The sequence below is a fragment of the Leptinotarsa decemlineata genome, unplaced genomic scaffold, assembly GCF_025532065.1.
Source record: "Leptinotarsa decemlineata unplaced genomic scaffold, Ldec_3_MD MMD2_tig00002974_RagTag_RagTag, whole genome shotgun sequence".
Lineage (NCBI taxonomy): Eukaryota > Metazoa > Arthropoda > Insecta > Coleoptera > Chrysomelidae > Leptinotarsa > Leptinotarsa decemlineata.
In genome coordinates this window covers 9,591,372-9,603,662 of record NW_027412578.1, presented here as the reverse complement: position 1 = coordinate 9,603,662, position 12,291 = coordinate 9,591,372, and the positions used below count along the sequence as shown (strand labels likewise).

Here is a 12,291-nt window from a genome sequence, read left to right as displayed (position 1 = left end):
GACAGGAATGTACTAGTATCCTGTATCAAATGATTTATGAAATTTCATGAATGTAACGTAAATCACATTCACATTAAAATTGGAAAGTGCTATTGAACAAAAGTTATTTTTATGGAGGAAATCGGTTTGTGTATGGATCTTTTTTGGGGTTATCACCTTCCACAATCTGAAAAACATGAAAATTATAATGAAGAATGTCATTCTCGATGGATTATTACTCATATTCAATGTATTTTTCACAAAGGACAATGCTTTGTAAGTAACCCGTTCACATTTCGATATCTGTCAAGGAAGTTTGAAAATAAATCAAAACAAAAAAACTAAGCTGTAGTCAATTTTTCCAGTTTTGGGAATGGAGGCAAATTTTGACTTCTGAAACGCTACGTATCCGTAAAATTCTTAGTTCTGTTTTTTTGATAGTCAAAATTAATGGATGGATTGAATTTATTAAGTAACACATCAGGGTGAACTAGAAATTTGTCTTTTTTACAGATGTTACAATTGTAATTTTTTTCAAATTATAGAATGTGGAAACTGCGTCATTTCCAGATGTTTCAAACATGTGCACTATAATTAATGTTCCACAAATAATGAATGATAACGAATTTACCTATAAATACTATCCCCTAGACTGAAAAATTGTTACAATGTACTGTTTATGATCAATATGAAGAGAAATTGAATTCTGAGTAGTGTTCAAGCAGGCTTTTGATAAGCAAATTCTTGAAACTGCAATATTGATGTTTTTATTCATGATTGAAAAGGGGATAGATAATATCAAATATGTGATTGTTGTGTTTCTCAACCCATAGAGGGCGTATGACACTCAGGTAGAAATAAACTCTTAACCAAATTTATAGACTGTGGCTTAAGTAGTAGTATTAGTGTTTTAAGTTGCTTCACTATTTGCTAGAAAATGAAAAATGAAATTCAACAATTCTCTTTTTTTCTGCACACGATGCAGATATTGCTCTGCCTCAAATTAGTGCCCTTGAGCTACTTGTTTTTATTTCATATAAAAGTTATATAGGTTTTTTACAAACTGATTTCATGAACCACTTCGCAAATGACAGTTGTTTGCTCTGCTGCTCTAGAAATATTAATAATAATGGTATAATATGTCTTAAGAACAAGAACAAAACACAATAACTAGACCAAATTCCTACTAGCGCTCTAAAAGCAGTGCCTATTGAAATGGAATATAGAAGAAAAACCAAGGCAATAAGATTAACAACTAAATTTAAATATTATGATAACATTAATCCAAATGAAATCAATATAACTTATTATCAGTAAAAAATCATGTCATTCAAATAGATGATCTCTGCAACATTTTAAACTATATATTGGAAAAGTTATCTAGGAAACTGTATATTGATTGTTTCTAGAATTACAATAGATTCTTCAATGCAGGCTACAGTGATAGTCAATCTGTTATTCAACCTAATTCTGGGGTGCTTATTGGTGCTCTCTCTTTGCCTCAAGTCATCTTGAGAACTACTTGTGTTGATCCAGTATTATTTGATAATAATAATACTACATTTATAATTTACCAATACATAAAATGATACAAAATAATTTACCTAATGAAAGTAAATAAAAGGAGAACCGTTAGATTCTGCAGCCAATTCTTCCACAGTCCCCTTATGTTGAAGACTTCAAAAGGGAGCTCAGTATCTCAATGAATTTTCCATATATGTTTAGATATTCAATGTTATGTTCAATTAATCAAGTGATTTCGAGTGTGAATTTTTTTCTCACATTTTCTGTCTTGTTTTAAAATAGTAGTAGTAGTAGTTTATTTAACCAGATTACGTAGTTTATACATTTATGGCAATTCACAGCAAATTCACAGTCATATTAGTTAAATTATAATTAAAATATATATATATATATATATATATATATATATATATATATATATATATATATATATATATATATATATAATTGAATTTAATTGAATTAATAATAACATATGCGGAAGAGCTTATCATTTAATTGCAAAGGTTAAAAGATAAATGTATCAAAATTATAGCTATTTTAGTAAAGTCTAAATTTTTTCAACATTACATCCTTCATTCTGGGACTACAATAATTGATGTGAAAAATACAGATCTGATAGTTCTAATGAGTCTTGAACAAGCCGTCACCAAGAATTTTGGGTCAAGAAAATTATTTTCATATTGGTATTTTATTTTTGAAAAATGCTGCAGAACAAACAAAATCTGAAGGAGATTTTACTTTTTCGTATTTCAGAAATACATTTTCCTGAATGAGTATTTTTTTAATGGTAATATGTTCGGTTCAAGTTACAATAAGTAAATATGATAATTAGTACTGGAATTTTTTTCTAAAATACAGCTTGTTCTGTTTGAAAATATTGTGCAAGAATAACCAAATTCATAAGGCCAAATCACTTTAAATTCATTAATTATTGATGAAATTTTAGTGCCATTAATAATAATAATAATGATATTTATTTCTCTTGGTAATAATTATATAATTACAGGATTACAAAACAGTATGTAGTAACAAGGAAAAGCTCTTTGGGGTTTGTAAAACAAAAAATAAACAAAGGAACTGCTAGTTAAAATAAGTAAAAATTTAGCACGAATAACTTCTTGAAATGAAATTGCATTCAGACTGTTGAAACTATAGCAGTCCATAACATTCATACTGAAAAAAAATTGCATTTAGAGCATACTAAAAAAAGGGCAACATAGTTGAAAAGCCTATAATAGTGTAGAAATATTTTTATATTAGGAAAGCTTTCAACATTAACTTGAATTTTCACGTGAAAAATGAGAAATAAAACTTTCTATATTTTTTTAACACTTGTATCAAGTATACTTGTATGTGGTAAAAAAAAACATTGAAAGTTTTATTTCTAATTTTTTATGATGATTTTCTACCAAGTAGTAACGACTACAGCCATCAATTTATTAAAATTTAACATTTGTACATTCATACGTGTCTATGACAGGTGTGTAATTTAAAGTGAAATTTTCTCTTCCGAACAAGTATCAAATATTGTAAAATAAGCCTGAAGCACTACTACCATAAAACCAGTGGATTATGTTATGATTCTGTTGTATTTGATATTGCATATAAATTTAAGTTTATCTACCAGTATCATTTATGTATAAAGATAAGATTAAAATATAGACTTATGTAACCACAGAAATTTAGGGAATGGTGAGAAATGATAAGCAGCTGAAATCATTTTGAAAGGAATCCTTTGATGACCTGATTAAAAAGCCTTCAGTACTGTGGAAAATGGCAGGCAGTAAACAACTAATGCATAATGAATTGATTCATGAATGATGATGTAAGATATTTTTAATGGTTATTCATAAATATTGAATACCACTGATTGGATTTTTTATTATTAATTTTGTTTCAATGAACACACCAGTAAGTTTCACAGTTTGTTTCAGTTATTAGGTTAGATGTTGATAATAATTGAAAAATCAATGAAAATAATATAGGAAACTATTTCATCGTAGCCGGGGTCTCTACCGAAGAGAATGAAATCTGGGCTACTAGGCCATATAGTTGAAATAAACTTGTAGTACCAAACTACTACAAAAGACTTTTTCAGTGGTGTGAATATTGATAATTACAATGTAGTATCTTTAAATCTTTGCAGTCAAAGCATACACCACTAAAGATGTCTGCTGTAGTAACATAAGAAACGTTTGGTACTACAAGTTCCTTGCGATTACATCCTTAAAGCCTGGATTTCGTTCTCTTCAATCAATGAAAATCCAATGGATGCCCATGGGTGACACTGGAAACTGTCACACAGTTGGATTTTATGTGACAAAGACATTATCATATGATTCCATATGCATACTTTCACGCATTTCAAACTATGTATAATATTTCGCATTATATTTTTTTGATATCTAGAAAAATATAGGAAATGAAGTTTCATACAAAATAAATGAATTGGAAATTCATCACTGTTAAAATTGTTTTCATAAAATGCTAATAATTTAAATATTTATAAACTATCTGTTTTCCTAGAGGTAACATTGTATTTGGAAACTTACAAAGAAAGGAAGAAAGCAAATATTTCAAAATAAACTCTTTGCAAAGGTGTGTAGATCATGCAAAGAAGTGACTTTCAGACACAAACTGGAAAAAAGAGCTGTCTCAAAACAACTACTTCCTCATAAACATAGAATTATGCGAAAGAAAAAATACTTCTGAAACAACTACTCTCATATGAACATTTAATTATACAAAACACGTTTTTCATTCAGTTTGTACGACAAACATTCCTTATGGAATTGAATCAGATATCATTCACAGGATAGCTACGCAACATAGTACATGAAAGAGTTACTATATAAAATTTTAACTACATGGTAAAAACTGATTAAAATTGTCCAATACTCATTATATTTTAGTTTATATCAATACTATTCCAACATCAAATATATGTTTCAGGCCACTCAAAAGTTAAACACTAGCGTACCAAAGTTGAATCCCATATCGCCGGTCGATAGGGAAAATAGTTCGGGTGCGGAGGATATGCGTGTATCCTCTCCTGTAATAAAGCAAGAGCCGATGCACGACTCCAGCCCGCTTATAGATTCCTTCCATTCAATGTCAGAAGCATTGCAAACGGTAAGTGATCAAATTTTTTTTTCTGCAAATCACAATTCGTGGTTAAATTAGGTTAGGTTGAAACGATGGATAACAGTATTTTAAACTTTCATATTCAATTTGATAGTAAGCTATTTTCCTAATGAATGTTATCAGATGTTCTAGTACATGCATTAAAAGTTAACAAACGGAAAGGAGGAAAGTAAAGTACCTCTGAATATGGAGAAATCATAAGTTTGATGATACTTTTTCCTTGTTTTTGTATTATTAATATTTCAGGAAATTTTCAACATTGCCAAATTACCCATTCAATTTGAAATACTAATAATAATTATGTTTATTTTCTCAAGAAACAAAGTTTATAATAGGGAATGAATTCTCTTTTTAATAATCCTCTATTAATCAGTAAAAAATTGAAAAGTGACGTAAAATAATTATTGACCTTTTAAGATCATGTGGCGAAGTATCGTAAATAATGATGCCTTTGTGATAAATAGATCTATTACCAATATTTCCTCCAACCTAGATAGAAGATAGATCATTCGCTTGCCTTGTTGAATGGGTGTTGAAGTTGTATACTATGTTGAAACAAAGACAAACCTAAAAAGAAATTGTCAAAGGCAAGCTTAAGTAATGTAGAATTAGATAAAATCAGAGTCTAAAAACAGATACATCAAAAGACAGTACTGTTTCAACCTGGTAATATGAGGTTGTATAAGTAAGTAAAGGGCTTCTCCCCTTATGATGACACCATCTGTGGGGAAGGAGCCCGCCTAAATGATGCCTTATCGTAAGGTGTGTGTTTCGCTGCAAAAAATATGTATGACTGTAACTATACTCAGTGAAATATCTCCTTTGCCTAACTGCTTATGGCACATCTACCCTAAGTCTACAGAGGAGTTGAACAATGACTACATAACCCCAACTGTCCCTCCCTGAAACATAAGATCAAGAGTAAAAACTTCCCAGTCCTCCACTCTTCATCCTGAACAAACCTAGGAGACTAGATAGTGCAGCCAGGAAGCATCTTCAAGAGCTTGATATGTCATGATTCGGCCATTCACCAATTTTATAAACAACTAAAGTAAAATCGCCATCAGGTTCGGAAACAAACTGTCTGAACAGGTCAGCAAATAATAATAATAATGGTCTTTATTGAGTGAAATAGGCGACGTTCAAAACTGCAGTGTGGAACACTACTGGTTTGTTCTACCACTTAATCTTCTTATGCTCTCCAGATCTTTCACCTAGAGCAGAGGTGAATAAGCTCTGCTTGGCTGAATCTAATGTATTATCAGGTATAGCTGAAATATACATGCTATGTATAGAGCAGGTCGTGTCATATGGAAAGCAGGATAGGTCATATGGTACAGCTGACATACATATGTAGTCATGTAAATATGTACATATGTAGATACAGAGCAGGTCTGGCCATATGGACAAGTCAGGTCATATGGGCAGGGTATATGACTAGATTCAGCCAAGCTTTACTTGACTGAATCCAATGTATCATCGGGTATAGATGTCATGCAGAAGCCCTCATATGGGTAGGTTGCTGCCAGCATAAAGATGGGAATCTTGCACCTTGAATATCCGGCAATCTTGGTATGCTATTATGGCTACTGAAGAAGATATCAGAGCTGCACATTTCAGCCTGGATGGTTACATATTACCTGAGAGGTTCAGGTAATCCTGGCTGATGGACGCCGTTAGTACCCTGCAGCCATAGTAGGGTGTCTTCCTGAAATGTGTCACAGAAGTACTAATTCCAATGTGTCGTTTATCTACCTAACGAAAGTAATTGCTGGCTGATCACTGACCAAATAAAGTATTGAACGACAAGAAGCTGGATTTATTTGGACGAGCCGCACCAAATCTTTTCAGGTTACAGTGGAAGGTCAAACAGACACACTCACTTTCTCCAATATAAACAAGAGTTCTCAAGAACTTTGTTTTCATTTAGTTCATCACTTGTCACTGCTTAAATATGAAACGAACTGCTGTGGGGTCAGCAGTTCGTGGGGTCAGAAAATGTAAATACTTACTTGTAATTTACAATTGCTATAATTTTTTGAAGTGACAGAGAGTCAGATTTTGATATGAAGTCAGGATTTTAATTAGTGTAGCACCATTCACAAAGGGAATTGTCAGGATCTGGTATCTGTAGAGTATGTAGGGTGAGTGTAGACTCACAGCACTTAGGCCACATGTGACCCATTGTATATCCTCCCGAGTAGTTGTCCTCCTAGGTCATCATCCATCCTGTCCTTTCCAGGAAGGTGAACAGATCACTAGGAGACATCTCCTTTATATTGGCAGATGTAGGCCAAGACTCGCCGAACACACACTCTCTTTTATCACCTTGAGGTGTCTCACGGTGGCGTCTACGAAGGTTTTGGGTTTTCTTGGGGATCCCTCCGTGGAGGTGCACAAGTGTGGGAGCTTCCCTGCAGGGGCAGCCGGTTTCTTGCCTTCATTCAAGGTGGAGCTCTTGCAAGTGTCCTTGCTGTTGGAGGTGATCTGCTGTGTCCAGCCTTATTCCAAGCAGTAGATTGGGGTGGACATTTCTGTTCATCCCCAGCCACCACCTTGGATTGAGGTGAGCACTTCTGTCCAGCCTCGGGATTGGTTTTTGTTTTTGTTGTTTCTGTTGTTTCATTCATGTGTGTTCCCACGAGTAGCAAGGGAAGAGTTGGTCACCTCTGGCAGAGCCCTGCATTACCAGAGGTAGGCTGATTACAATGAGGTTTTGCCCAGTTTCCGGATCGTTCGTGACCGCATATCACCCTGCGGCCTGTGATTTACTCAATTTGGTAGTATTTGACACAGTTGCTATGAACTGAAATATCAGATATTTTCCTGATAATATTGAATATTTGAAAATCATATGAGGCTCTCATTCAAACTGGAATTAATTTCATATTGAAAAAAATATGTAAAAATATAAGTACTTTCAAATATAATTGTAATTTTTAACTCGTCTGTTTATTTCTGTATTAAATTATTAGCGTTCAAAAATAATGTTTCAAATAACATGAAATAACTTATTTTAACAGGAAAGCATTCTATATACTTTGAAAAAGAATGTTTTTCAATGATAAATACCTATTTAGTGGAGTTATTCTTGGGATGCATTTGTATTGAAACAGAGTTAAAGCTATTTCAAGCTCTCAATCCAAATCTGTGATAAAATTTCATCTTCTGTGATATCAAATATGATTTATATTGAAAGTCGCCATGAAACTGTTGATCAAAACTGAAGCCTATTTTACTTCAATTTTGAATTCAATATGTTCATTCATGTTTTTTATAATTCTTTTAATATTTGATTAAGCTGATTGTTGCTCTGCTCTGCCCAGTTGAATAAAGCATTTTCACATATTCAGAGGTACTGAAAATATTTACTTTTTTCAAAAAATAGACAAATTCCGAATACCCAAAAAGATATCTTGCTGTATTAAATATGTTGAAATAATAAAAATATTAATAGTAGTGAACACAAACACTTTTTTAGATCAACTTTGTTAGTTTTTTTTTAACTTGAAGTTGAGAACTAATCATTTATAAGCTTATTATCGATACAAGATCAGAATTGCCGGATGTTTTTGGGTTTATTAACCGTAGTCTACAGGTTTCTTATATCTGACGTTTCGTCTGCTACTGCGGCAGTCATTACGCATCAGGATCACTTCGACTGTTGCCGAATCGCCTTCGATAATGTCTGCCGCAGTGGCAAACAAAACGTCAGGTAGAAAAATCTGAAGACCTCGGCTGATAAACTCTGAAACATCCGACAATTTGTTAGACACCGGCCGTGAGGGCCTACACACCATGATCTACTTGCTAGTGTTCAAAATAATTTTCTAAAACTTCGCAACAACTGACAAGTACATAAACTATGACGTATGCCACTTTGAAAATAAAAAAATATATTTCGTGCTAGTAAAATATCAATTTGAGGATATGTGTCTATGCAGTGGTGCAGTGTTTTGTGTTACTAAGATGTGTAGTGGATTCTGAACAAGTTCCATTTTTGGTAGAGTTTCCTCCCCACGATAGAAGGAAGGGATTCATATTTTCTGAAAGTCAATGAAATGGTTTCGTAAATGCGTAATACGTTATTTGAACATATCCATTAAGTCGAACAGGAAAATGAACAGTTCTTTATAATGGCACTGTCATTTTGTACTTTATCTATAAAATATATAGTGAAATAAATATGACCCTGTACAAATCTGTGTAGAAAGTTCAATGATAGTGTTTTCCCCTCATATCATTCATGGCTATAGTCTCCAATAGGTTTTGCAGAGATTGTATGTCGTTGCATTCCTCATTGGTTTACACTGAATAGAGCAAATTAAAATATGTTGTTTCACTCTTTTCCAATCGAACATGATACTTCTTAAAAATATCTTGCAGTACATTCAATCCATTCAACTCACTACCGAGTTGAATAAAACAGATATATCTCTCCTCCCTCTCTCTCTCTCTGATGCTCATCAACTTTGGTGTCCACTAACTAGGGTCCCATGCTGTCAGAGAGTTCATTAACAAAATAAATCTTGAGTTGAAGGTTACGATAGGGCTATAGAAGTACTACATTCATAAAAGATCATTGTACCTTTGTCATTGTCTTCTCTTTCAGTTTCTAGAGTTCATTTAATTGGACTTTATCCTGCTTTTTTGCCTTAGAACATGTTAAAACTCTTTAATTATTGTTTTATTAATGCAAATAGTGGATAAAATGCAAATTGTTATAAACAATGAGGTCGGTCGGTCAAATCTAATTATTTTCATTTTTTTCATATTTTGATGATGCTTGCCGTCCGGTCATCAAGATACCCGACTTTAAAAACAAATACACAGTGTGACGTCACGAGATATTTGTGAATGTTTCGTCCAACTGATGGAACTACCGCGCAGTGAAACACTTCTTGGTTCTTGTGGAGGTTGGAAACACACTTAACATTTCTTTTAAAGTTCCGCGAGTTCGTAAAACTGGCAAAGTTACGACCGTGGAACTCATTACGTCATCATTTAGTAGCATAACGCTGTTGTCTTGGTGCCTCACGAAATTTGAGGTTTTTTCAGTCGAATATTACATAATAACCATAAACAAGTATCACTTCATTTCTATACTTCAAATAAAAGCATATTCCGACCAAATCGACGCGATTGGGTTCTCTTCCATTGTAAACAGTCTTTTTTTTTTGTGCTGATTACCAAAAGTTGAACGAAGAGATTGTATACATTCTTGTTGAGTTATACTTTTTTTTCCAACACTCGCTATCAATTAACGAACCTATGTCATAATAGACGAATTTAGGGATATCGTAACGTACATTTCAGTAGCCATATCCAATGGTCATTTTCAAAAACATAACAGGTAACCCTCTTGTTCTTGATATTCTCCATGCCGCAATCTCAAGCCTTTCCCAGCAGTCTATTGATAATACATCAAATCCCTGTAAACCAAATACGCATTTACGAAACCCCTCGCACAGAAAAGCAACAGAAAATGCTGTGAACCGATCCAGAGGCATTCACACATATCCTTTCCTTCTTTGTTGACAGACAAAATCGTGGGGAAGAGATGGGGACGTAGAAACTCTACCAGCGGCTCGGTTACCACAGCATTCAGCTTTGCGTCAGTACCTAACAGCGCCACCTTTGAGTCAATCGCCGAAGGACTTCACGTACTCGAACACTATCGGGGATGTTTCTGTAAAGCTCGTAGACAATGCTTTCGCTAGAAGTCACCAAGAGGACGTAGATTACAACTACAATACGACTTTGACGACGCTGCAGCCCGTTAATCTGGCAAACTTGCCTTCTGTGTATCCCAGAGCGCCCATTCCGGGGCCTGCAGAGTTGAACGTGCCTGTCGTGACGTCTCAGGAGTGCTCCGTGATTCAGTCTTCCCAGGGCGGAAGCCCCAAGCCGATCCCAGCTCGGCCTAACGTAGGAAGAAAGGGCAGTCGTTTTCGCCACAACTGGTTGGGGTCGTATATCTGGTTGCAGTACGACGAGGCACAAAACGTCATGTATTGTAAGTACTGCAGAAAGTGGAGCCACGACATGCCGGATATACGTACTTCTTTCGCTGTCGGCAGTTCAAATTTCAGGTTAGAAATCGTTAATCACCACGACAAGTGCAAGGCGCACCGCATGTGCATGGCTAGGGAGTTTCATTCGGAGACTAGTCCGAGTGCACAGAGTATCGAGATGAAAATCCAACAGGATCATGGTTGAGTTGGAGCACAGCCTAAGAGATGGTTTTGATTATTAAAATTTTTGTGGTATTTGAACTAGTCACATTCTAAGCAAAACAAAATATTTGTAAGTGTGCATTTATATTGCTTCGTATTTTGAAACACCGGTAAAAGTTTTGAATAATGTTTTTTTGTTGCCATGTGGTGATGGTGGCACAGTTTTTTTTTATTATTTTTTTAAACAATGTAAACATAATGGGTGTTGTACAACTGTGACAGTTTCAAGTGTGATTCAATAGTAACAAATCTTTAATTTTCGGTTGAAAAGTATCAGCATGTAACAACTGATGAAACAAAAGGCAATCTAAGAAAATTTCAGCATTGAATGAAAGCTTTTATAAGTTATGAACCTTAAAAACTAAAAATTTGTAAATGTCAAAAAAAAATTCTGTCAGCATCATAAAGTTAAGTATGCACCGTCGTAAATAAATGAAATTTAAACATCAATTCCCAAACTGTGTGGTAATTGTTCTCAATAAGTAATAATTATTGAAAAAAAATATTTGGTGAGGTTGTAAGGGTTTAAATTTCTGAATTCAGAAGAATCAATCGAGCTGCCCTGTAGGTTCGTTATTTTATCAGAATATTGCTGGGATGTTGGGTTATCTACTAAGCAGGAGTAAATAAAACCGAGGAGATTTTCACGGTCAGGATTCAGAAACAATCCAGATGAGTATCGATCATAAAGCCGACACGAAAGCAAGGCTCTAACTAGGGACCGTCCGAAACCTAAAAACATCTAAGATCAGTCAAATTAGTCAATTCAGTATTGTCATTTCCTACTCTTGAAATATTTCTTTGGTGATAAAAAAAAACTTTCAAGGCATATTTATCTGGTAATTGGAGAAATCCTTCGGAAAAGCTATAGTTGCATCATACACGTCGTTCTTTGAGATACGAGGAGACATTCTAGAAAGTACCAACGGAGAACCATTCCAAGTATTAAAAAAAAATTACGATACTTCGTGAGTAGAAGTCCTAATATTGATGATATATTTTGGAGCGGTCTGAGTACTGAAATCTACAGTTTATTCCTCAAAAAGTAGAGGATAGCTTAAGTATTTACGTTTTCTCTGGGCACCTAAGACAGCTGTTTATGGGGGTAGTAATTATCGAGTTTGATTGTAGTTAATTGAAAAGTAGATTCTGGATAGATCAAGATTCAGACAGTTACTTTTTACTACTCATTTGTTCCCTCACTTTCAATTTATGTAATGATCTATCTGTGTCAATTCAATATTCGAATATTTTGATTCGATATTGTTTTGAGATAAGAGTTTTCCAGTAGTAATATCGTGATCAAAACGGCCTATAGCTACGTAAAATTATATTTACTCGAAACGTTTGTTTTACTATTAAGTTCTTTAAACCTGATGCGTGTATATATATATATATATATATA

The 12,291-nt window shown here is 34.0% G+C and overlaps 1 protein-coding gene across 9 annotated transcripts in view; it reads left to right on the top strand.

The window, feature by feature from the left end:
* fru (sex determination protein fruitless) overlaps positions 1-12,291 on the top strand; it is a 58,163-nt gene that overhangs the window by 1,496 nt on the left and 44,376 nt on the right. For 4 of the 9 annotated variants that reach the window (XM_023160314.2, XM_074177419.1, XM_023160315.2 and 1 more), the window contains 2 exons: positions 4,459-4,638; positions 10,192-11,730. In XM_023160314.2, the coding sequence (XP_023016082.2) occupies positions 4,459-4,638; positions 10,192-10,869 (858 nt within the window). In that variant the 3' untranslated portion in view covers positions 10,870-11,730. Of the gene's footprint in view, positions 1-4,458; positions 4,639-10,191; positions 11,731-12,291 lie in introns of those variants that run through there. The other 5 variants (XM_023160322.2, XM_023160320.2, XM_023160318.2 and 2 more) reach the window with 4 other exon arrangements.